The sequence below is a fragment of the Pundamilia nyererei genome, unplaced genomic scaffold (genome assembly GCF_000239375.1).
Source record: "Pundamilia nyererei isolate P.nyererei 1_Seehausen unplaced genomic scaffold, PunNye1.0 scaffold00014, whole genome shotgun sequence".
NCBI lineage: Eukaryota > Metazoa > Chordata > Actinopteri > Cichliformes > Cichlidae > Pundamilia > Pundamilia nyererei.
In genome coordinates this window covers 499,018-520,804 of record NW_005187415.1, presented here as the reverse complement: position 1 = coordinate 520,804, position 21,787 = coordinate 499,018, and the positions used below count along the sequence as shown (strand labels likewise).

The window sequence follows — 21,787 nt, the reverse complement described above, 5'->3', positions numbered from 1 at the left end:
ATGGGAACTACAACACAGGACAGGGCTGCTGAGTTGTATTTGAAGCGTCTGACAACAAAACAAACACACACGCCCACCCAACTAACAGGCCTACCCCCCCACTACACTCAGCTTAGACTTAAAGTCACGCTGACTGTCCTAAGACACTTCCAAATAAAAAAAAGAAGCCCGCTGCTGAGTAAAGTTGTGCTCCAGCCTTGTTTATCCGCGCATGACATCCCTGTGGTCCTGATGGGAGAGTTGGAGAAGAGTAGGGTAGGAAAGGTGAGATAGGAGGAGTGTAGTGGATCACATCGTCACTACCAGCGTCGGCGTGACGCAAAGAAATGTTGTTTTGGAAGCGTGGAGCGAAGACTTATCAGCACCATCTTTTATGGGGAATATGCGGTCTGCAGTTGTTAACTGACCAAATCAGGCGGATTAATATGCTCGTTAATCCACATCAAAGATGTGTAAATGTCTGCTGTATAATTTCATTTGATGATTAAGCCTCGTGAAAAAACACTTTTTTGTGGGGCTAAAGCATAAAATCATAAAAATAAGAAAAACCTTTGTTAACTAAAAGATATAAAAACCGGAATGTTGTTGCTTTAAACATTTTCAACACGTTTTACTCTTACGACAGGCTGCCTCTGGCAAAACTGGAAAACGGCTTCCCCCTACTGGCAGCAGCTTTGTATTACAGGTGGAAGAACTCCAAGCGCAGACAGTCGTACAATGATGTTGTACACGTCAGCTGCTATCCACTTTTATGGATTATAGTATCTGTTCTGCTTATTAGCTTTAACACCGCCACAAAGCAAGCAGAGTATATTTCAGTGCTCTTGAAATTAAGTAGGATCAGCTGATTTTTAATGAATCAACTCTGTAACTATTAAAATATTTACATTTGCACAATTTCTGATTCACTTTAAATGTTGATTGTTGTTTAAAAACTATTTGATTGATCTAAATTAATCTATTTTGGCAATACATGTGTCATAATCTGTCTGCTTGAAGCTAAAAAAAAAGGTTTATCAGTGACCCATACCAACCAGTTTATCTTCTCCATACACTCAAACCCTATAATTGTCCTTCACCACTGATGAAACATAGCTGCAGTGTACAGAATGGCATAGCAGTTAAAGCATTCATGAGTTCAGAGGATCAATACATGGACAACGGTGTCCCTGAAGAATTAACATGGCCTGAAAATGACTTGTGATTGAACCGATTACAGAAGAAGATCAATAATGAGACAGGGTTTCTATGCATATACAATAGTTACATAGAACAAACCAAGAAATGTGTCTTTTAGGGAATTTACCTTTTTGTCCCCAGCTAATTGAGCCTTGAGGCTCAATTAATCTCAGAGCTGAATTAGGTTGCTGACCCCTGCCATAGATGATGCCACTTTATAGAATAGTTAGGCTACATCATATCAAATTAACCAATTACCTTCTAGTGAAAGAATATTTAATGAGCACATTTTCTCTGAAAGTTAAAATAATTAGCATGACTAATCGGAAACTCAAAAGAAGCACCATAAGTAATACCAATTTTGAATTCAGCACCAAATCACAAGAACAGTAGACCCCAAAATAATACATACAGAGAAAAACCCAACAATCGTATGACCCCCTATGAGCAAGCACTTTGGCGACATCGGGAAGGAAAAACTCCCTTTTAACAGGAAGAAACCTCCGGCAGAACCAGGCTCAGGGAGGGGCGGGGCCATCTGCTGCGACTGGTTGGGATGAGAGAAGGAGGACAGGATAAAAGACATGCTGTGGAAGAGAGACAGAGGTTAATAACAGATATGATTCAGTGCAGAGAGGTCTATGCGATGAGTGAGAAAGGTGACTGAAGAAGAAATACTCAATGCATCATGGGAATCCCCCGGCAGCCTACACCTATTGCAGCATAACTAAGGGAGGATTCAGGGTCACCTGATCCAGCCCTAACTATATGCTTTAGGAAAAAGGAAAGTTTTAAGCCACATCTTAAAAGTAGAGATAGTGTCTGTCTCCTGAATCCAAACTGGAAGCTGGTTCCACAGAAGAGGGGCCTGAAAACTGAAGGCTCTGCCTCCCATTCTACTTTTAAATACTCTAGGAACAACAAGTAGGCCTGCAGTTGAACTAATTGGTGTGTGTTATCTGGCTTCATGGATAGATAGAGTTGGGTGTCATCAGCATAGCAGTGAAAATGTATGCTATGTCTTCTGATGAGGTGAAGCCAAAGGGAAGACATGCTTCACCATATTTTCTAGTCTTTGGCTTTGAAATGAAGTTGGTTTAGAAACATATTTGGCGATGCTTCATCTCCTGCTTTGCGTTTGCGTGGGAGCCCCGTCAAAAACCTGTCAATTATGCTAGCAGTGTCCAAGCGCTGCTCCCCCCCTGCAATGGCTCAGTGGGCCCCACACTTTGGGAACCTCTGTATTAGATAGATATGATACAAACCACTGCAGCGCAGTACCTGTAATCCTCTAACCATTCTAATAGAATTTTATGGTCAACAGCATTGAAAGGTGCACTGAGGTCTAACAGGACAAGCACAGTCAGAGGCCACAAGAAGATCATTTGTAACCTTCACTAAATCTGTACTTTGATGAGCTCTGAAACCTGACTGAAATATTTCTCTGCAGACAATCTGTTTGACAACTACTCTTTCTATAATTTTTGACATGAAAGGAAGGTTGGAGATTGGCCTATAATTAGCTAAGCAATTTAATATTATATGGACAAAACCCTACACATTGTAACGTGTCATAATGACTTAAGAATGGAGACAAAGAAGCCATGAAAACAAACCCTACTCAACACCATCAATCTTATTATTTAAATACCAGAATGATTTGTTTTGGTAATGGTTATTAAGGAGAAAATATTAGATTAAGATGTGCACAAACGAGTACCCTGAGTTGTGCACCTTCCTTTCATTATTTACAACTCTGCTTCTCCTCTTTCTTCACTGTGTTTCCATTTGATCTAACCAGTGCACTGTTTGCTTCCAGCAGCAAGAAATGCAGATGACAAATCGCGATGGGCTGTCACATTGCCAAGCCTCAGGTGGCAGCAGAAAATGGAGACACATGTCCTGATTTAAAGTATCTTTTCTCTGGGTATTTATTTATTTATTTAGTATAATTGAGAAATTTCCTTCTTTGACCAAGTCTTAATTAAAAAGTTTAACTGGTGAGATCAAAAATACAAACAGCAAAGAGTAAAAAGGTGTTTGACAAAGATAACACAAATAAACACAAAATGCATTTTCTAAATAAATGTGCTTATCATGAAAGTGAAAAAAAAATCAAACCTATATGGAAAAAACAGTAATTTTTTCACACATCTAGCGCTGTGTTTTGAAGAGTTCAGGTCTGATGGTGAGGACTTGGTCTTCTCGGCATTCAGGAACAGATTCATAACACTGCACCAGTCCACCAATTAATTCACCTCCTCTCTGTAGGACAGGTCGTTATTGTCCCACTGTTATGTCATCTGATGATGTGATGCACGTGTCAGCAACGTGAACAGCAGTGGGCTCAGGACACAGCCCTGAGGGAAGCTGATGAACAGGGAGATGGAACTGGAGATGCTGTTTCCCACTTTCGCTGAACTCAGTTGGTGGGAAAGTCCAAGCTGGTTTCAGTACATTCACTCAGCCACGTTAAGATTCAGTGCTACTGAATTTTCATTGCTTGATGTCTGGCTTTTGAGGATCTTTTGATCTATTCCACTTTGTCAGGCAGGTCGTGTTTAAGAGATTTCTTGACTGAGACCAGCTGTGTCAGTTATCGGGTCTTTCTCCTTTTAGTAATAAACACCTTCATTTACAAACTACATTTTGTGCTTACTTGTATTATTTTTGTCTACTATTTAATTCTGTTTGATGATCTGAAACATTTAAGTGTGACAAACATGCAAAGAATATAGAAATCAGGAAGGGGGCAAACACTTTTTCACACCACTGTATATGGTATTTGCACTAGAATGGATAGGCTAGCTCAAGTAAAGTTATAGAATTACAGGAACAAAAGGAAAGAATGAAGAGAACTCTATCCCCAGTCTTTGTGTGAAGAATTTTCAAAAAGAGTAAAACAGGAAAGAGACCGTAGTATTTTGAACCTTTTAAGCCAAGTGGCCTGGGTACCTGCAAACAGCAGAGGTGTTATTAACAGCAATTATAAGCAATCAAGAATACATTTAAATCCAGATTACCAAGTTCCAGGATCATGTGCAGATGAGGCATTGTGACTTGTCATTACATGAAAGCACAGGTCTAATACGTAGTGGCTGTGTTTGGTTTTCAAAGGAACAAAGCTAGTCAGTGTTCCTGGTCCCACCTGTGATGAGTATGCTGTGCATATGCTAACTTGGCTAAAGCACTTAATGGAGAAGAGTGCACATTCAAAAAAAACCCCCAAAACAAACAACTTCTGCAGTTCTAACTAACTCACTAAGTACAACAGGAAGTAACTAAAAGAAAAATATATTTACCACTGAATAGTTTTGCATCCCTGCAAAACACTGGCAACCTTTTAAGAGTGTGCACTGCCTTTCACATTCTACCTGCTGGGATAAGAAAGTGACTAGACTTCTTTAAGTCCACATGACCCAAGGTGTGAAAAACGTGTGGGTCATTACCACTAGAGGTATCAGGTTAAAACCACTGTGGGACCTTGCCTCACCCTATTACGTGACCTATTGAGGTCATCTGATGCAAGATCTGATGGGCATCTCTGTGATTCTGTGGTGCTTTCCCTCCGATCTAGCAATGAAAAATAATTAACTACATCCTGGTTCATGCACTCTCATCAGTTACCAGTGCTCACTTTTCATTCTATTCTGTTTGTCGTGTATTGACCTTCAACACTGGTGAAGTTTGCCAAAAGTAGGCATCCCTCTTTGTACATAATGCAATACTTAATATCTCACCTATTAAGGATGGAGTTGACATATTGCTATTATTTAGGAAAGGTAATAAGTACCTTATTTTTTGCTGAAGGAATGAATCATGACAAAATTACCGGTTTCCAGTTTAGGAAATGTAAAAAAAAACCCCCACGGATTTGTGCACTTCTAATTTGTGGCACCTGCTCAACAAGGAAACACAAGATCTAAAGTCTCAAGTTTCTGCTTTTTAGCTTGTTTGTGAACCAATTCCTTTTTGGGTTCCTTTGCCAAATTCTTTGATACGCAACACTAGCAATTTCCCACAGGAATATATATCAGTACAGGGAATTGTTGAATTCTTGATGTAACCTTATATTATAGAATAATGGCATGCTTTAAATGAGCTGTTTTTTCAGCATTGTGTATTAATTTCCTTGTTAACACATAATGACCATATTTTCTTTGAAATTTTTAGTTTCCTGGTAAAGAAGCAGGTGTGTGCATGTTAGTTCACACATCCCTGTGGTGGTGGTGATTCATGCAGTGTGTGTGTATGTATGGTCGTTGCATATATAAGGGACGGAGTGGGGTGGTTGGGCACATCCTCCTGGTTGCACTTGCACAGAAAGAAGAAAATGACCCCACAGCAACGGATGCTGTCTGTCTGTTTTTTACTGGTCTCAGGTACCATGCATTTATTCATATATTTTGAATATTAATTAATTATTTTAAGCAGAATAAGTAACAAATCAAAGCAGTGTAAATATTTGTTATATATTGATTTCATGCATTACTATGGTTTTCCTTCTTATCTTAGAAAAACATTACAGAAAAAATGTTGATGTATACTGTCCTGTCTACAGTATGATGCACTGTATTTTCATATTTACAAGGAGTTTTCCTTGTAATTGAATGTTGTTGTTAAAGTGTTATTACATTGTCTTTTTTCCTTACCTCTCAGTTTTTGGGACCGGTGGATCAGTGACAACAAAAGAAACTCAGAAATGTGAGTATAAGTCAGTGTCGCCGCTTGATAACTTAACTTTAGAGAGTCAATCCTTTTTACAGTAATTACACAGTCTTCATTACTTTACTTGGTCCCTTGTCCATCTCTGAACGATAAATTTGTAAGCAACTTAACTTTGCCATGATCAGTTACTTGCAGGACGTATGGCAGTGGAGTCGTCCAGCCCTTCAAAGGCCTGGGTTACTACGTGAGGTCCAATTGCCCGTTCACTCTCACCCGCTTCACCCACAATCGTGTGGAATACGACATCACCATACGGCGAGGAGACAGCGGGCTGCTGGTTCAAGTCGAGATCACAATGAACAAAGTCCGGACTGTTCTGCAGAATGGAAGCATCCTGGTGGAGAAGAAAAGGTTTGTCCTCAAATATGGATCCACTAAGTTAGTGCTTCATTTGAAGAAAACTGCTTGACTTTGAAACCTAATATCATTTGCACGAGACACAATCTGATCCTTGTTTCTTAACATCTGATCTTAAATTACTCATTTTTTGGCTCCAGAACATCAGTTAGCGTAAGCATGTGAGGCACCAGCAAAGTGTTTTGTCCAAAGACACTTTAGTTCATTAACTCAAATGTCACTCATACTCAACCACCTAACCAAGCCGATCATGCTCGCAGGTATTTCAGCACTTCTACCATCAGTGCTAGTTCATTATTAGCTCTGGCCCTGGGACACTGTGCATTATTAAGTGTTTGTCTTTGTGGTTGAGTTTAATGAAAAAACACACGATATTCTATTCGCTAGATACTCTCACTCTCTGCAAAGGCTGTTTTGTATTATTATTTCCTGTTTTTCACTTATTTTCCAAAACTGAAGAAGCGAGACTTCCGATCATTTCTGAGCAGGTGTCCCTTGTGTATTTTCTTACAGTGTCTCCCTTCCATACGATCACACCTACCAGCATATTTTTCAGTACGGCATCTACACTAGACTGAGGAGCTCATTGCTTCCACTTTCTGTCACCTGGCATAGTGTACCTGGAGGAATAGACAGTTTGTGGGTAAGAGGATACATAATGTATGAAAGCCTAAACAAAGGCAAATGTACAGAAACTATAAATCCCTAAGAAGAATTCCTGAAGCTTCTATGTGATTTGCTGTTCAGGTGGAGCTGCAGCAAGAGCTGAGCACTGACATGACTGGACTGTGTGGAAAACACAACGTAACAAGTATGTCACCTACAGCACAAATAAACTAACAACTAATAGCTGTAGTATAAGTCTAATAACATAAGCAACAGCACAATATTGTACACAAGTGAAGAAAAGGCTGGTTTTAAAGCTTTACATACTACCGAATCTTCCCTTTTAAGAGTTTTTAATGATTTGTCTTTAGCAACTGACTCAGGTGACTGTGGTTTATTATCGTGCTTTTAGATTTCACGGCTGGTTTTGATACAGTGGATCATAAATGTTAATTTCCCGTTTGGAGCAGTGTTATGAGTGCTGTACTGCAGTGGTTCAGATCCTATTTGGCAAAGCGAACTTTCTCTTTGAAACTTGGAGAGTTTGTATCCTCTGCTGCTTCTCTTCAATGTGGGATACCACAGGGGTCAGTTTTAGGTCTCCTTCTTTTCTCCCTATATCTCCTACCCCTTGGCTCTATTTTCAGGAAACATGGGATTTCTTTCCACTGTTATGCCGATGACTCGCAGATTTATTTCCCTCCTAAAAAGATAAATGGTTTCTCCGTAGACCCTTTGCTTAAATGTCTTGATGAAATAAGGGCCTGGATGGCTTTGAACTTTTTGCATTTTATTGAGCATAAAACAGTAGTGATGGTTTTTTTGTGGCACTTCTGAGACCACTAAACGGATCTTGGTTCCCTGGAACAGTATGTTAAACCAATCATCACTAATCCGGGAGTTATAATGGAGACAGATCTTAAACTTGAAAGCCAGGTCAGAGCTGTGTAAGATCTAGCTTTTGTCCTTTGAGGCAATTAGCCAAAACAAAGCCCATCTTAATAAAGCAGCTTTTTGAGACAGTAATCCTTTGTTACATCTAGGATAGATTATTGTAATGCACTTTATTGTGGGGTTAGTGATGAGTGATTAGGCATCTGCAGGTTGTGCAAAATGCTGCAGCGCATCTTTTAACTGAAACAAAAAAGTCTGAGCACATAACCCCCCATTTTAATTTCACTCCACTGGCTACCTGTACATTTTAGGATCATTTTTAAAGTTCTTTTATTTGTTTTTAAATCTCTAAATGCCCCCTTCCCCCAACTCTCATAGCTACTACAGCCATATACACCTGCCTGCTCCCTTAGGTCCACCAATCAGCTCCTTAAGGTACCAAAATCTAAGTATAAATTTCGAGGTGACCGTGCTTTTGCTGTAGCTTCTCCAAAGTTGTGGAATGATATGCCCTTGAGTTTAAAACGCTTCTTAAAACATATTTATTTGCTGAAGCCTTTAGCACTCTTTTAAGAGGTTGACTCAATTTATTTTAACATGTTTGATTTTATTTATTTATTTATTTATGTATTTCTTTGTTTGTTTGTTTGTTTATGCTATTTGTATATGTACAGATCTTTGTGAACCCTGGTTTTATGTTAAAGTGCTTTATAAATAAAGCTGGTATGGTAATGTTGGTGGTAGCAGAAATAATTGAAATAGCGGTTAATATAGGCCTTAATTCAATAGTAATTATAATTAATATATAGTATCGGTTATGCTAGATGTAAATAAGAGGAAAATTAGGACAGTTTTACATACATTATACAACCTCGTCTCTGGTTTCCTGGTATGGACTTTTAAGCATAGTCCAGACATATTCAGTCGGATTGAGGTTGAGTCTTTGGGAAGGCCATTTCAAAAGAAGAAAAAGAAGAAAACTTCTAAAAGTGAAATACTTTCTCATTCTTGCTTTAAGTAGTTTTCAGTTGCTCAACTTTGGGCCTTTGTTGCCATATTCACTTGTTTGTTCAGTGTTCTGGGCTCTAGTCTGGCCAGCACTCTGGCTGTTTCAGTCTGCAGCAATGTTGTAATTGGTACAGAAAGTAATTTGGTATTAATTTACTGACATGCACAAGACCCTACCTAACTGCTGTCATCCGTTTCTTCCAGCACAGTATGTTGCTCTAAAATTTCTATGTATCATACTTTCATGAAAAAAGATAAATACAATCTCTAGGAATATAAAACATTTGTTTTTGCATATTTTGTTCAAAGTTGAATGCACATTTTATTTGTGAAAACAGGCAACAAGCAGCAGCTGATAACAGAGAGCAAGCTTACCCAGGAAACGTGTCAAACGCGAGATCCTGTCTTTGTCACTAACCAAGTAAGCTGATGTTACAATAGTTTTTTTTTCAATCATTTTCATAGTTTAAATCCACTTTTCTTTATTCGTTTGTTTTTGTTTTCATGTTTTCAGGAATCGATCAGTTATATAATCATATTGTATAAATGTTGCCGTACAAAAGATGTTAGTTTAAAATGTTAATGTTCCTCCAATGATATTTGCAGGTATGCAGAAACTTCTTTTCTTACACTTTGGAGTGTCTGCAAGTTAAAACACCATTTTATATCCAACTCTGTGAAGAGAACATTTACAGCTTTGAAAACAGCAAATACGTTCGCTGTGCTTTCTTCAAAGATATTGCCCTGCACTGTGGAAACAACAGCTATGTGTGGCAGAAATGGAGAGCTATAACCAAATGTGGTAGGTGATCATTTATCATCATTCTTAAAGTCTTAAAGAGGGTTAAAAGCTTCATAATAGTAGTCGCAAAGTTGTTTGTTTATGGATTTTTAAGCTTTTACGGATAAAGGATGAATTCTAACTGACATTTCATTTAGTTTCATGATGGATTTACCTTTCTGTTTTTATGAATGCAGCTGAGCCGACGTGTCCTGGAGACCTGGTTTATAAAGAAGAGGGTAATGCATTTATTCCCAGCTGCTCCAACCCTAACCCCAGCTTTTCCAGCCAGGCTATCACCAGCACTTGTGTCTGTCCAAAGGGTGAATACTATGAACTGTATTTTGTTTTTTGCCTTGGTAAGTCACATGAAACTAATCAGAACTCATCATCAAAAATTTACTGAATTATATTGTAGGTAAGGTGCTTGATGATCACGCAGAAGACTTCCGCTGCGTGAGTGTGCCTAGCTGCCCCTGTGTCTTCTCTGGTAGGACTTACTTAACTGGAGACAGACGTAACACTAAGTGTCAGGCATGGTAAGTGGCCAAAAAATAAAATAAAATAATACTGGAATTTTAATACATAAAAACCCTTAACTTTAGAATCATAAAAGTGTTTAGAAGTTTTTAAAACACATTTTAAACTTTTGTCCTTAGTATATGTGATGGTGGAGGATGGAATTGCTCAGAGAATTCCTGCCTAGGCAGATGTGACATTGAAGGGCAATTTGTAACAACATTCGATGGCAAAAAATATGTTGTTCCTGGTAAATGCACATATGTGGCCTCACAGGTAAACACACAGCCTACAGCACAAATATGTGACATTAGGACAACTGTGCATGATTGTGATGCTATGTTGTTTTCATGACCACATGCAGGGCTTAAACTGGACAATAAATGTTGGATTTTCTGGGAAGCATGCATCTATACAAATAGTCATTCTCCAGATTTTCCAGGTATATATCCCACACACTATACAAACTATCAAATCAATTAATAGTGAGGAAAAATGAGCCTGATTATGCACATCATTTGGAATTTGCAGGAAATGTACACATTCACACGCAGCATGGTTACATTTGAAGACCAAGAAATTACTGAACTTCATCAGTCTGGTAGGTAAAAGAATGCTAGTTAGTCTGCTAGCCTCATAATATATACTGAATGGTTTCGATACATAAACACCAAATCTCTTACTAATTTCTCTCACTTTTTAGATCATGCCCTGGTTTTCTGGCAGTCCTCTATGTATGTTGAAGTCCATACATCCTTTGGTATGAAGATCCAAGTCCAGGTGTCTCCTGAAATCCAACTTTACATTACACCACCAGGAAAACACACAGGCACGATTTCAGGTTAGTACATTAGTCTACAAATACACACTAAACCTGGAATTACTTTTATCATGATTTATTTTATGAACTGTCAAATTATTGGTAAAACAGAAAAATGTTCTAGTTCAAACTTTAAACTTTATGTGATTTTTGTAGCTTAACAAGCATTTTATTCTGTCTTGAAACAACCAAGCCTTCTGCTCAGTTCTTCCAATTTGTTTAAAGATTTCACAGCAGAAATTTTGACATACAGAATAGTTTTTAATTCTCAGTCACAAAAGTAAAGAAAATGCTATTTTCACTTAAATTCTCAAGCCGTACCACAAAAACCCAAATATAACAGAATTCTAGAAATGGCACTTAAATTACAAGTTGTTAAATAAGTGCAGTTTTCACAGCAAACATTATAAATGTTCAAATTTTCTACCATAAAAATGTATTTATGCAAACTGGAGGCTGCCGAGCAGGAAATGTCCTAAAAATCTGAGACAAAATAATAAGTCTGTCTTTCAGGTCTCTGTGGCAACAACAACAAGGACACCACAGATGACTTCACCAGCAGCAGCAGGATCATCGAGAACTCACCTGAACCTTTTGCGCTGTCCTGGAGCGTGGGCCGTTGTACAGCGAACATACCGCCATCCTGCATTAATACCGACAACGGTATCAATCAGTCATATAAAGTAGACTGTCCTATAAATTCAGAGATGAGAAGATGCTTTTATATTTTGTCTTTAACACACAGAAAACTGTTTTATACTAAATTGTTTTGCAAAATCATTACTTATTTTAGCATTTGATGTATTTCTGCAGAAATATTTGCTGATGAAAAGTGTTCGGTCTTGAACAACCCAGCTGGGATATTTGCAAAGTGCCATGGCTACATCCCAACTGATCAGTTCCATACGGTAAGATTGTTTTACTACTCAACCAAATCTGAAGAAACTGCTGAAGCTAACTCGTGCTGACATATTGATTTATAACTTTATAACAAGTTGAAAACTTAGACCTGCATTATGCATATAAAATTAAACCAGTTTAAGGCGAACATGTTGATCATACAGATGCATACATTTTTGTTTGACTCATTACCCCGGTGCATATATTTCTACTCCACTCTTCGACTATATTTTTACAGGCTTGCATCCTAAGAACTTGTAACTGTGGTACCAATTTGGTCCAGTGCTTGTGTGTTGCTCTGGGCAACTATGCCAAAGCATGTGCCAGTCTTGGAGTTGAACTTGGTGACTGGAGGAAGGCTACCAACTGCTGTAAGCATTTAAAAATGCAAATATGTTTTCCTTTTACTGCACACGACTTATAGTCTTATGTAGGCAGTTTCTGCCTTGTTTTTGCAGGATGCATTGTATAAGCAGATTATTAAATGTGAATCAAAATATTTTTGTCACAGCACTGACATGTGAAAAGAACCAAGAGTTCTCCTACAATGTGCGAGCTTGCAACCATACATGCCGCTCCCTGTCTGCTCCTGATCCTCGCTGTGGGCAGGAAGACGCTCCCGTGGAGGGCTGTGGCTGCCCAGAAGGAACCCACCTGAACCAAGGACAAATCTGTACACCAAAGACTGAATGTGTATGCCATCATCACGGCGGTATAACGCCACCAGGGCCTGTTGTTATCGATGGACGACAGTGGTGAGTTGATCATTAAAGATTTTTTTAAGGAATTTCAAATTGATCAAATACATTTTGTATTAGCATGAAACTGATGGTGTATGATAAATACAATGGTTCCAGTTTTATTAATCTTATGTTGTGTTTTCAAAAGCAACTGTAAGAATGGAGAACTGCAGTGCTCCAAGGACTGTGGTAAATATATTATATTTTTGTACTAGACATACATTGCTATATGAGCAAGAGTCACGGCAGTAAACATATTATTATATCAAACTTTCAGAAATATATTTAATACATGAATTTGTTCGCATCAGGCTGCAGGAATAGAAAGGTGTGCGTGCACTGCTCAGAATACCCAGTTAACACAGCTCAGAAAACTTGCGACAGTCTCAGCAAACCACTGGTATGTATATTTATAATTATTACCATTTGTATGTAAATGTGGCTTCATCTTTAGTTTAAAAAAAAAAAAAGGTGACTAGTTATTAGAATAAACACGTTTGCTCCTCACAAAGGTGTAATTTTCAGGTTGGTGTGATTTTCAGGTTGCCAGTGTGACTTGTGAGAGTGGCTGTTATTGTCCTCATGATCAATATGAAGATCACCATGGAAACTGTGTATCAAGGGACAACTGCACCTGTGTCTACAGTGGTAAAGTCTTCAGGGCAGGAGAGACTGTTAAAACCAACTGTAAAAAATGGTAACGCTGCTTTACCGGTTCAGTCGCAAAGTTTTGTTTTTCTGTAAACTCAGTGTTATGACTTTATCTTGCAGTGTCTGTGGTCAGGGTCAGTGGGACTGCAAAGACGAGCCGTGTCCCGGGACATGTCAAGTCTATGGAAATGGACATTATCAGACCTTTGACGCTAAATGGTATCGCTTTGGTGGTCACTGCCAGTATACACTTGTAGAGGTGAGAGCCAGAAAAATCACAAAACATGAATGTGTTCAGATGCATGATATAAAATTTATATATAATGTAGATATGTAAATTCTATTTTTAAAGTTGCAGATTCATGATGTAGGAGATATAAGTCATACACTTTCACAAAGTCCAGGTCTCTCTCTCTCTCTCTCTCTCTCTGTCTATCTATTACAAAAACTGTAGTTGTTGACTTTCACTCATGATGGTAAACATTTGTTCATAACTACAACAAAATGCATGATTTTTGACATATAATAAAGAAGTTTTAACCATGCTTTTCGATTTCAGGATTACTGCAGAAGTCAAAACGGCACCTTTTCTCTCCGAGTGGAGAGTGTGCCCTGCTGTGATGAGGCACTCACCTGTTCACGCTCCATCATACTGGACTTACAGGTAAGTGGCTCTATCCCTAAATATTCCTTGACCTTTATTTGGTGGTCATGTTATACTAGTTTTTATTAGTGTATTTTTTGTCTTACTTGGAAATGATCAACCTCAGTCAAAGGATGGTTATTTACTCAAGTCGTTCCTGAATCATGGAACATAACTTGCTGCAGAATTAATGGTGTGCATTATGAGGTAGCTGCCCATATACCAGTAAACTAATCCCTTATCTTGTTCTTCTATCTTGCTCTTCCAGAGCAAAGTCACCCTTATCCTGAATGACATGAGAGTGACCAAGCAAATCCAAAAAGGCTGGACTTTGCAACAAGATCCACTTTACACAATACACACAGTGGGACTCTATATCATAATCTCAGTGCCCAGCAAAGGTCTAACTCTAATATGGGACAAACACACCCGGATCACCGTAGAACTTCATCCAGACTGGAGGGTGAGTAATAAAAATGCTAAGAAGGATTTTAAACGTGACCATTCTTGTGTAGTAGTTATGTTATCTGTTAACTGTTATCCTCACTATAAAGCTTGAAAAGGAGAGAAGTAGAATTCAAAAATGCAGAACTGAATTAATAACATATCCACTGTGTACTTTTTATACTCATTTTCTTTTTCAAACCGTCTCACCTGTAGAACAGAGTGTGTGGCCTCTGTGGGAATTTTGACTCCAATGAGCTGAATGACTTGCAGATCAGTGGCTCAGCAGGTAAACCAGTCATTTTTTTCTCCTTTTTTTGCTAGGGGTGGTGTCTTTGCAGTGACACCAACACTTTACCTGTGACACTCAAACTAAAAACAAAACTCTGTTCTTAGTGGTTTCTAGTCCAATGGCCTTTGGCAACAGCTGGAAGGCAGCAACTCCCCCTTGTACTGATGTGACCACTGAGATATTTCCATGTGAACGCAATTCCTACTGCTCGGCCTGGGCCCAGAGGCGCTGTATGATCCTTAAAGGAGGCACCTTCAAAGACTGTCACTTGAAAGTATGTTCTTCACATTGCACACAAGTTGCTTGTGCTTGCTTAAAAATAACTACTTTTTAAGCAGAGTCGCAAAGAGAGGATTGGGACTTTTATTTTGTATACGGTGAAAATTTGATACCAGTGTTGCTGTCAAAATGTATTAGATTACAGTTTCTCTTATAAATTTTTGATTAACCTAATTTGATTAACCTAAATAACATTTCTTGCTTTTACTTACCTAACAAATATCTGTAAACTGGGCAAAAAAAGAGAAAAAACCCTCCTCCACAGCTTTTTGATAACAATTGTAATGCAAACATTATAATAATTTTTGAGTTCCTAGACTTAAAAGGCATTTCTAGGTGCAGCAAGGAAAACCACTTTGGTGCACATGGATATCCAGAAGCACTGCTTAGGGCAATGAAAACTAGTAGATGAAAGGGAGCGCAAATTAAAAAACAATGCTCAACATCAACAAACTGTGAACAAAAAGGAGCTTGTCTAGACCTTTAAGCCATCAGCATCCAGCCTTTGATGGTGTTGCATTGAAATTTGTTCCAAAACATGCCCCTTAAAAAGGCATGTTATTATGCACATAAACTTTTCACAAGAATTTATAATATACTTTGTGGATAAAGGTTCTGAGCCACCCACACATTACAATAACCATGGAAAGCCACGTGATGAAAGTTTTTGTGCTGATTTTAATGCCAGTAAAAGTTAAACATTACATCTGCATTTTTGTTGTGATTGAAGTACAACTTGCAGTCAGGTACTTCCCAACTCTGATGTTTACTGATCCTCAGGTGGATCCAGAGCCCTACTACCATGCCTGTGTGCAGGAATCCTGCTCTTGTGAGTTTGAAGGGAAATTCCTGGGTTTCTGCACAGCTGTGGCAGCTTATGCAGAGGCCTGCAGTGACCAGGACGTCTGCATAGATTGGAGGACGCCTGATATGTGCCGTACGTTTTAAGCTTTTCCCCCACATAAGGTGTGCATGTCGTCAGCCAATCATCAGTCCAGCTTATATAAATTCTTTTCTGTGCTTCAGTTCTTGCCAACACACACCCTGCATTGCTTAATGTTAAATTCAGTTTTATTTTATTGTATTTTAGTTATTGTCAATATAATCATGAGCGACAATAGATATGGCACTATCAAAGGATATGTACAACACTCTGCATGATGCGATCAATGTTTTTTGAAGGTTACAAAACACTGAATACAACAAAACATAAACTGTGATCATTTACATCTTAGCTGTCTACTGTGACTACTACAATGAAAAGGGCCAGTGTAGCTGGCATTATGAAGCCTGTGGTAGGATTCTGACCTGTGGCAAAGACTTCACTCAGAAGCTGGAAGGTAACCAATGTTTCTCAGTTATAGTCTAACATGTTAAAGTTCAGCTTGCACAAACGACTGAGTATATTTACTTTTTGGAAAAGGCTGCTACCCCAGATGTCCAAAGGAAAAGCCATACTATGATGAGAATACTGGTGATTGTACCACATTGAGGAACTGCTCTTGTTATTTTAATGACACGACTGTACGACCTGGACAAGTGGTGAAAATAAACTCTTTTGAATGGTAAGTTGACACATTCACAATATATATGGCATGCAAATATCTACATTTTCCATGCAATTGTCATGAAGTTGTGTTGTTAGTTACACTGACGGCTGGTTATTTCTTACTCTCCTATTTTATTCAGCTCCTGTGAAAATGGAACAATTAAATGCCGTAAGTATAAAAAATACATTCATGTGTGTACTATACGTGGCCGATAAAACAATTCATTTTCAATTCTAACTCACAACATATTGGTGCTTGTTCAGGACTCCTGACCAATCAGGGCTAAGAGATAGTAAAAGCATAGGGAGCAACATACCTTGGCTAGTTGTAGAAAAACATGTTATCCACATTTTGAAAAGAGAATTTTGATTTTCATCTTCAACTAGATTTGTCACCATTTCCTTGGTAACCATGAGTGACATTACATTACAAACCAGCAGAGAAAATTTGTCTCTATTTCAGACATTGTGCGACTACTATTTAAATCTATCAAATTATCTTCTATGCTGAAATACAAAGTAATACCTAGCATGTTAAACTGTGATGTGTATGGGATCAATTGTGTCTACATGTGAGGAGTTGGGAGTGATAATGGGTTAAAAACGTTAGTGAAGGCAAACATATGTAATGTAATGATAGAGAATACAAGGAAATATTATTGAAATTTATTATCATTTTCTTTAAATAATATGTGCTTTTATGGATCCTTCTTTTAATAATTGCACTTATTATCAATTTTACTTCAACAGCACTTCCGCCCACAACTACCACCACACTAATAACATCTCTCAAAACAACTGCTTCAACTACAAGTGAAACAACAACTACTACTACTACTACTACTACTACTACACCAGTGATTACCACTACCACAGTCTCAACTACCCCTGAAACATGGTCGACACCCACTGCTACCTCTCTACTAACTTCATCTACTAGTAAAACATGGTCAACAATGCCCTCCACTTCTGCTGTATTAACAACTCCTGTGCCAACAACTACAGCTACTTCAACTACTACTGTAACATGGTCCCCCACCACCTCTGAACCAAACACTATGACTACTTCAAGTACCAGCGAAACATGGTCAAGAATGCCCACTACTACATCTGCAGCAACTACTAAAACTACAACTGGAACCACAGGGTCCACCACCACTGCTACAACAATGGTGACTTTTACCAGTGATCCAGTGACCGGTAACAATCGGTCATTTGAATTTTACACCACTAAACCAACAACTACTTTACCTACCACCATTACCTCAATAGCCCCTACAGAAGCTAACACAACTACAGCTACTATCAGCACACTCTCCACATCACTGTCAACTTCTTCAACATCCACAACTCACTCGACACACCCTACAACAGTAACAGAGTCTATAACAGAGACTCCCACTGAATCTGCTAGTACAGTACTTTCAACCTCTTACCTACCTACAAGTACTTCATTCCTTAATGCTTCAACAACACGGGCCACAGAATCAGAGCCGACAAACACAGTTATATCAACATATGTCTCAACACCTCCACCATCGACAAAACATACGCAGCCAACAGTCACTACACTTCAGTCCACCAGCACCTTTGCAACCAATTCTACATCTGCTGTAACCTCAGGTCTGACAGCAATAAGCACAGAAGTTCCCACTGTATTTACTACAACCACCCAACCTACTACCTCCCACTCTGAATCAACAACATCTAAATCTACGTCGCCACTGATAACTAATACTGTGACAACGTCTGGACAAACAGAAATAACAGAAACAGGTGCTACAACAATGGGAAACCATAGCACTTCAGTAGGCACCACAACATTTTCATCTATTAATACAGAATCCACACCCGAAATTAACACAGGACCCCCAATCACAACAACACCACCTCAGAACAACTCCCAAGGTAAATGTTATGTATCTGTTTTGCACTGTTCATTCATCATCATAGCAGTCGTTTATGTGAGTAACCTAAACGATATTATATCTCTGGCAGTATTTCCCACAACATTTGGAACACTTCGGCCAACAAGCACGTTTGCAACCAATGCAACAACTACTGTAACGTCAGGTATGACTGCTACCAGCACAGAAGCTCCCACAATATTTACTATGTCTACAACCACCTAACTAACTACCAACCAGACATTTTCATTTATTATGATCATAGTAGTCATTCACGAGAATAACCTAATCAATGTTTCTGTATTTTTGTGTACCCTGTTTTCTGCCACAGCACCAGTCTGTAGATGTGTAGACCTGAAGAGTAAAAAAAGCTGGATTTGTGGGGAGACATGGTCAGAGGACTGCTTTGATAAGCACTGTGTTGGTGGAAAGATAGAGTTGACCCCAGTGGTTTGCCCAAAGTCTACAGCTCTGCCCTGTCCCAGAGAACGGGCCGTAAAGGTCTCGGATGGATGCTGTGAAACATGGAAATGTGACTGTAAGTGACCATACCACTGACTGACTAACCCAGAATGTCATTATTAGAGTTGTGCAGCTGGCTCAGGTTGGCATTTTGACAGATTCTTATTTTTAGCTGAAATCCAAATTGTGTTTTTATCCATTCCCAGGTCACTGTGAGCTGTTTGGGGATCCCCACTATGTTTCTTTCCAAGGAATACCCTTTGATTTCTTGGATCAGTGCTCCTACATCTTGGTGGAGGAGCAGTCACCACGTCATAATCTGACCATTGCTGTGGACAACTTTTATTGCGTGCCTGGCCTGCAAGGCTCCTGTGCCAAAGGACTCATTCTGAAATATCAAAACAATGTAGCTGCGCTCAACATCAACACACAATTGTTTGTAGTACAGGTAGGATTTCATCATGCATCCATATTCAGTAATTATACAGCAGTTTGTAACTGAGAATACTCACTGGAAAGACAGTTAATTTTGATGATAATGTTATTATACTTTAGGCTACACTGAACAATGTGACAGTCCAACCACCATATGAGGAGAATGGTTTTAGATTTGAGACCACGGGGTACATGGTGTCAATTCATCTCCCAGAGATTCGTTCTTATGTCTCCCTCACTCCATCCTATACCCTGGTTGTGAACCTGGCCATGGAGCATTTCGTCAATAACACCCAGGGACAATGCGGTGAGTACTGGATGGAGTGCTAGAAGTGTGTTAGAAGTATAAGCTTATCAGAGCTCACTTATCAATTCTCCCTCCAGGTGTGTGTGGTGGAGCATCGTGTATTCGTAAAGGAGGGCAGATTGAGGATGACAGCTGCTGTGATAAGACGGCCTATGACTGGGTGTATCCAGATCCTCTGAAGCCTGCCTGTAATTCTGCACCAAGGGATGTACCCTGTCTTCCTGGGCCAACCTCAGTACCTCCTCCCCCACCTCCGCCTCCCTGCCCTCCAAACCCATTATGTGAACTTCTACTCCACCCGTAAGGTCCACACATGAATGTAGCCTACTAATCATGGATTTGTTGTGTTAAAACTGCTTCAAGTGTACTTCATGATAAATGTACATGTTATATACTGCTTTATTTTGATTATTAATTGTAATAGTGTGTGGCTCTCTGTCTCTTTGTGTATAATTTCAGCAAATATTCTAAAATTCACTTTGTTTCAATTTCTCCAGTGTCTTTGAAAACTGCAGCAACTACGTGGATCTAAACCTTAAAAAGAAGAACTGTGAGTTTGATTCATGCAGGAACCTAAATGGTTCTTGCTCATCTCTGGAGCAAGCTGCAGGAGAATGTAAAAGCTTTGGTTTCTGTATTGACTGGAGAGGACTGACTAATGGAACCTGTGGTATGCATCGTCTTTTTTTTTGTCTTACAATTAACATGGCAAACCAGTAAAGCTAGAAATTAAGTGATTTATGAATAAATTTGCTTTCTTTGCAAGTTCTAATTTAAATTGATGTATTATTAATGTCAGTATCCTTGATCGTGTTTCAGATGTGCCATGTCCAGAAGGATTGGTTTACAGAGAATGCAGCACAAAGTTGGATGACTTCTGCTATGGAGGGTTAGGAAACTTTACTTTTGGTGTGATGCAGATAAAAAGTTAATCAGCTTGGTCATATAAGACTGATCTCTTTGTGGTCTTCTCCAAGGCACATCAGGAAAGCCTCCTGGGAGGCTTGGTTTAGACTAGTTTTACCACTTGCATTAACTTCTGTGTCAAACTGGAATAATTTTTATGTCAAGGAGCCAAACAGCACTTTTTAAGAGTCCAGAGTGTAAATGCTTGAATGCACTGGGTTCTGAATGTGACCTCACTGTCTTGTTTGACAATCAGTGGAGTTTCGCACCATGAATTTAATCAACCTAAGATTTTCAAGGCTGAGTTTTACTATAATTTTCTGAGGAATCTCATTTAAGGGATACCTTATGAAATTTGGTGTGTCTGGCAGCTTCACGTCTGGTGCATTGAAACAATGTGTTTGTTGGCCATCCCAACACAATCTTCACTCACCAACCACCTTCTTCTTTAAGATTAGACTCCTTATGTCTTCATCCTCTTCCACCAAAATAAAGTTCAAGCTAAATGGTCACCAATAGAGCAAATCCAGTGCAACTGGTCATATTGTTACTCCCACCCAGCTGTCTAAGAACCAAAGCTATCAAGAAGTAGTACATTACTGCTCAAAGAAATTACTGGCCACACTGAAATGAGATATGTTTAGATTTTTATTGGGGAAGCTGTTTTCTGATTGCACCTTGTAATTTCCACATGTCTTTCCTTCATATACTATTCTGAAGATTTACACCATTTTCATGCTTTTCTCCGGCTTTTTAGCGTGCGCTATCCAGGAGCTTTGCTTGAAAAAAAAAGCACAGGTTGTTTCTGTCCCAGCAACCTGACCAGAGCAGGAAATCACTCAAACATCTGTTTGCCTGTTTGTTCCTGTAAGTTGTATAGCCTAAGATGATGACAATGACACCTAGACAATTTTTGTTTGAAGTCTTTTACAGGAAGATAAATAAAGGATTTTCTTTCTTTTTTCCCTAAAGATTGCAAAGGACCAAGTGGAGAACCTAAACTTGTAAGTAAAAGCTACAATTTTCCACAGGGATGCTGCTGTTATGTGACACATTCTGTAATCAACAGTTTAGCTCAAATAATTTAAGCGTATTAGTATTAGATCTGAGTGTAGATTTACAAATATTTCTGTATGTGTGTTTCAGCCTGGTGAAGTCTGGCAGTCCAACTGCAAACTGTGTAGATGTAACAACCAGACTATGACTGAAGAGTGCTTTCCACCACCTCCTAAGCCAGCTCCCCTCTGTGGCCCCAATGCAGTTTTGATAAACACTTCCTGCTGTGGTGATGCGATTTGTGGTAAGTAAAGGTGTTTCATATTTTCTAGTTCAGTTAATGATTGATTTTTTAAAGTTTTCAGTATCTTTTAGAATTATAGA

General features: G+C 38.9%; 1 protein-coding gene across 1 annotated transcript in view; it reads left to right on the top strand.

The window, feature by feature from the left end:
• The first annotated feature begins 5,512 nt into the window (after positions 1 to 5,512).
• Positions 5,513 to 21,787, top strand: part of LOC102197245 (mucin-5B) — a 26,269-nt gene continuing 9,994 nt past the window's right edge. The window contains exons 1-41 of the mRNA XM_013908754.1: positions 5,513 to 5,561; positions 5,839 to 5,883; positions 6,033 to 6,258; positions 6,778 to 6,907; positions 7,012 to 7,075; positions 9,111 to 9,193; positions 9,379 to 9,574; positions 9,751 to 9,876; positions 9,972 to 10,092; positions 10,213 to 10,348; positions 10,437 to 10,514; positions 10,604 to 10,673; positions 10,776 to 10,913; positions 11,406 to 11,555; positions 11,706 to 11,800; positions 12,031 to 12,163; positions 12,304 to 12,547; positions 12,681 to 12,721; positions 12,844 to 12,932; positions 13,075 to 13,229; positions 13,304 to 13,442; positions 13,743 to 13,847; positions 14,095 to 14,289; positions 14,487 to 14,559; positions 14,667 to 14,836; positions 15,622 to 15,778; positions 16,077 to 16,181; positions 16,265 to 16,406; positions 16,531 to 16,559; positions 17,141 to 17,590; positions 18,014 to 18,298; positions 18,389 to 18,463; positions 18,629 to 18,835; positions 18,966 to 19,207; positions 19,315 to 19,501; positions 19,579 to 19,801; positions 19,999 to 20,171; positions 20,321 to 20,390; positions 21,165 to 21,274; positions 21,380 to 21,411; positions 21,554 to 21,707. Coding sequence (XP_013764208.1) covers positions 5,513 to 5,561; positions 5,839 to 5,883; positions 6,033 to 6,258; positions 6,778 to 6,907; positions 7,012 to 7,075; positions 9,111 to 9,193; positions 9,379 to 9,574; positions 9,751 to 9,876; positions 9,972 to 10,092; positions 10,213 to 10,348; positions 10,437 to 10,514; positions 10,604 to 10,673; positions 10,776 to 10,913; positions 11,406 to 11,555; positions 11,706 to 11,800; positions 12,031 to 12,163; positions 12,304 to 12,547; positions 12,681 to 12,721; positions 12,844 to 12,932; positions 13,075 to 13,229; positions 13,304 to 13,442; positions 13,743 to 13,847; positions 14,095 to 14,289; positions 14,487 to 14,559; positions 14,667 to 14,836; positions 15,622 to 15,778; positions 16,077 to 16,181; positions 16,265 to 16,406; positions 16,531 to 16,559; positions 17,141 to 17,590; positions 18,014 to 18,298; positions 18,389 to 18,463; positions 18,629 to 18,835; positions 18,966 to 19,207; positions 19,315 to 19,501; positions 19,579 to 19,801; positions 19,999 to 20,171; positions 20,321 to 20,390; positions 21,165 to 21,274; positions 21,380 to 21,411; positions 21,554 to 21,707 — 5,692 coding nt within the window. The remainder of the gene's footprint in view (positions 5,562 to 5,838; positions 5,884 to 6,032; positions 6,259 to 6,777; positions 6,908 to 7,011; positions 7,076 to 9,110; positions 9,194 to 9,378; positions 9,575 to 9,750; positions 9,877 to 9,971; positions 10,093 to 10,212; positions 10,349 to 10,436; positions 10,515 to 10,603; positions 10,674 to 10,775; positions 10,914 to 11,405; positions 11,556 to 11,705; positions 11,801 to 12,030; positions 12,164 to 12,303; positions 12,548 to 12,680; positions 12,722 to 12,843; positions 12,933 to 13,074; positions 13,230 to 13,303; positions 13,443 to 13,742; positions 13,848 to 14,094; positions 14,290 to 14,486; positions 14,560 to 14,666; positions 14,837 to 15,621; positions 15,779 to 16,076; positions 16,182 to 16,264; positions 16,407 to 16,530; positions 16,560 to 17,140; positions 17,591 to 18,013; positions 18,299 to 18,388; positions 18,464 to 18,628; positions 18,836 to 18,965; positions 19,208 to 19,314; positions 19,502 to 19,578; positions 19,802 to 19,998; positions 20,172 to 20,320; positions 20,391 to 21,164; positions 21,275 to 21,379; positions 21,412 to 21,553; positions 21,708 to 21,787) is intronic.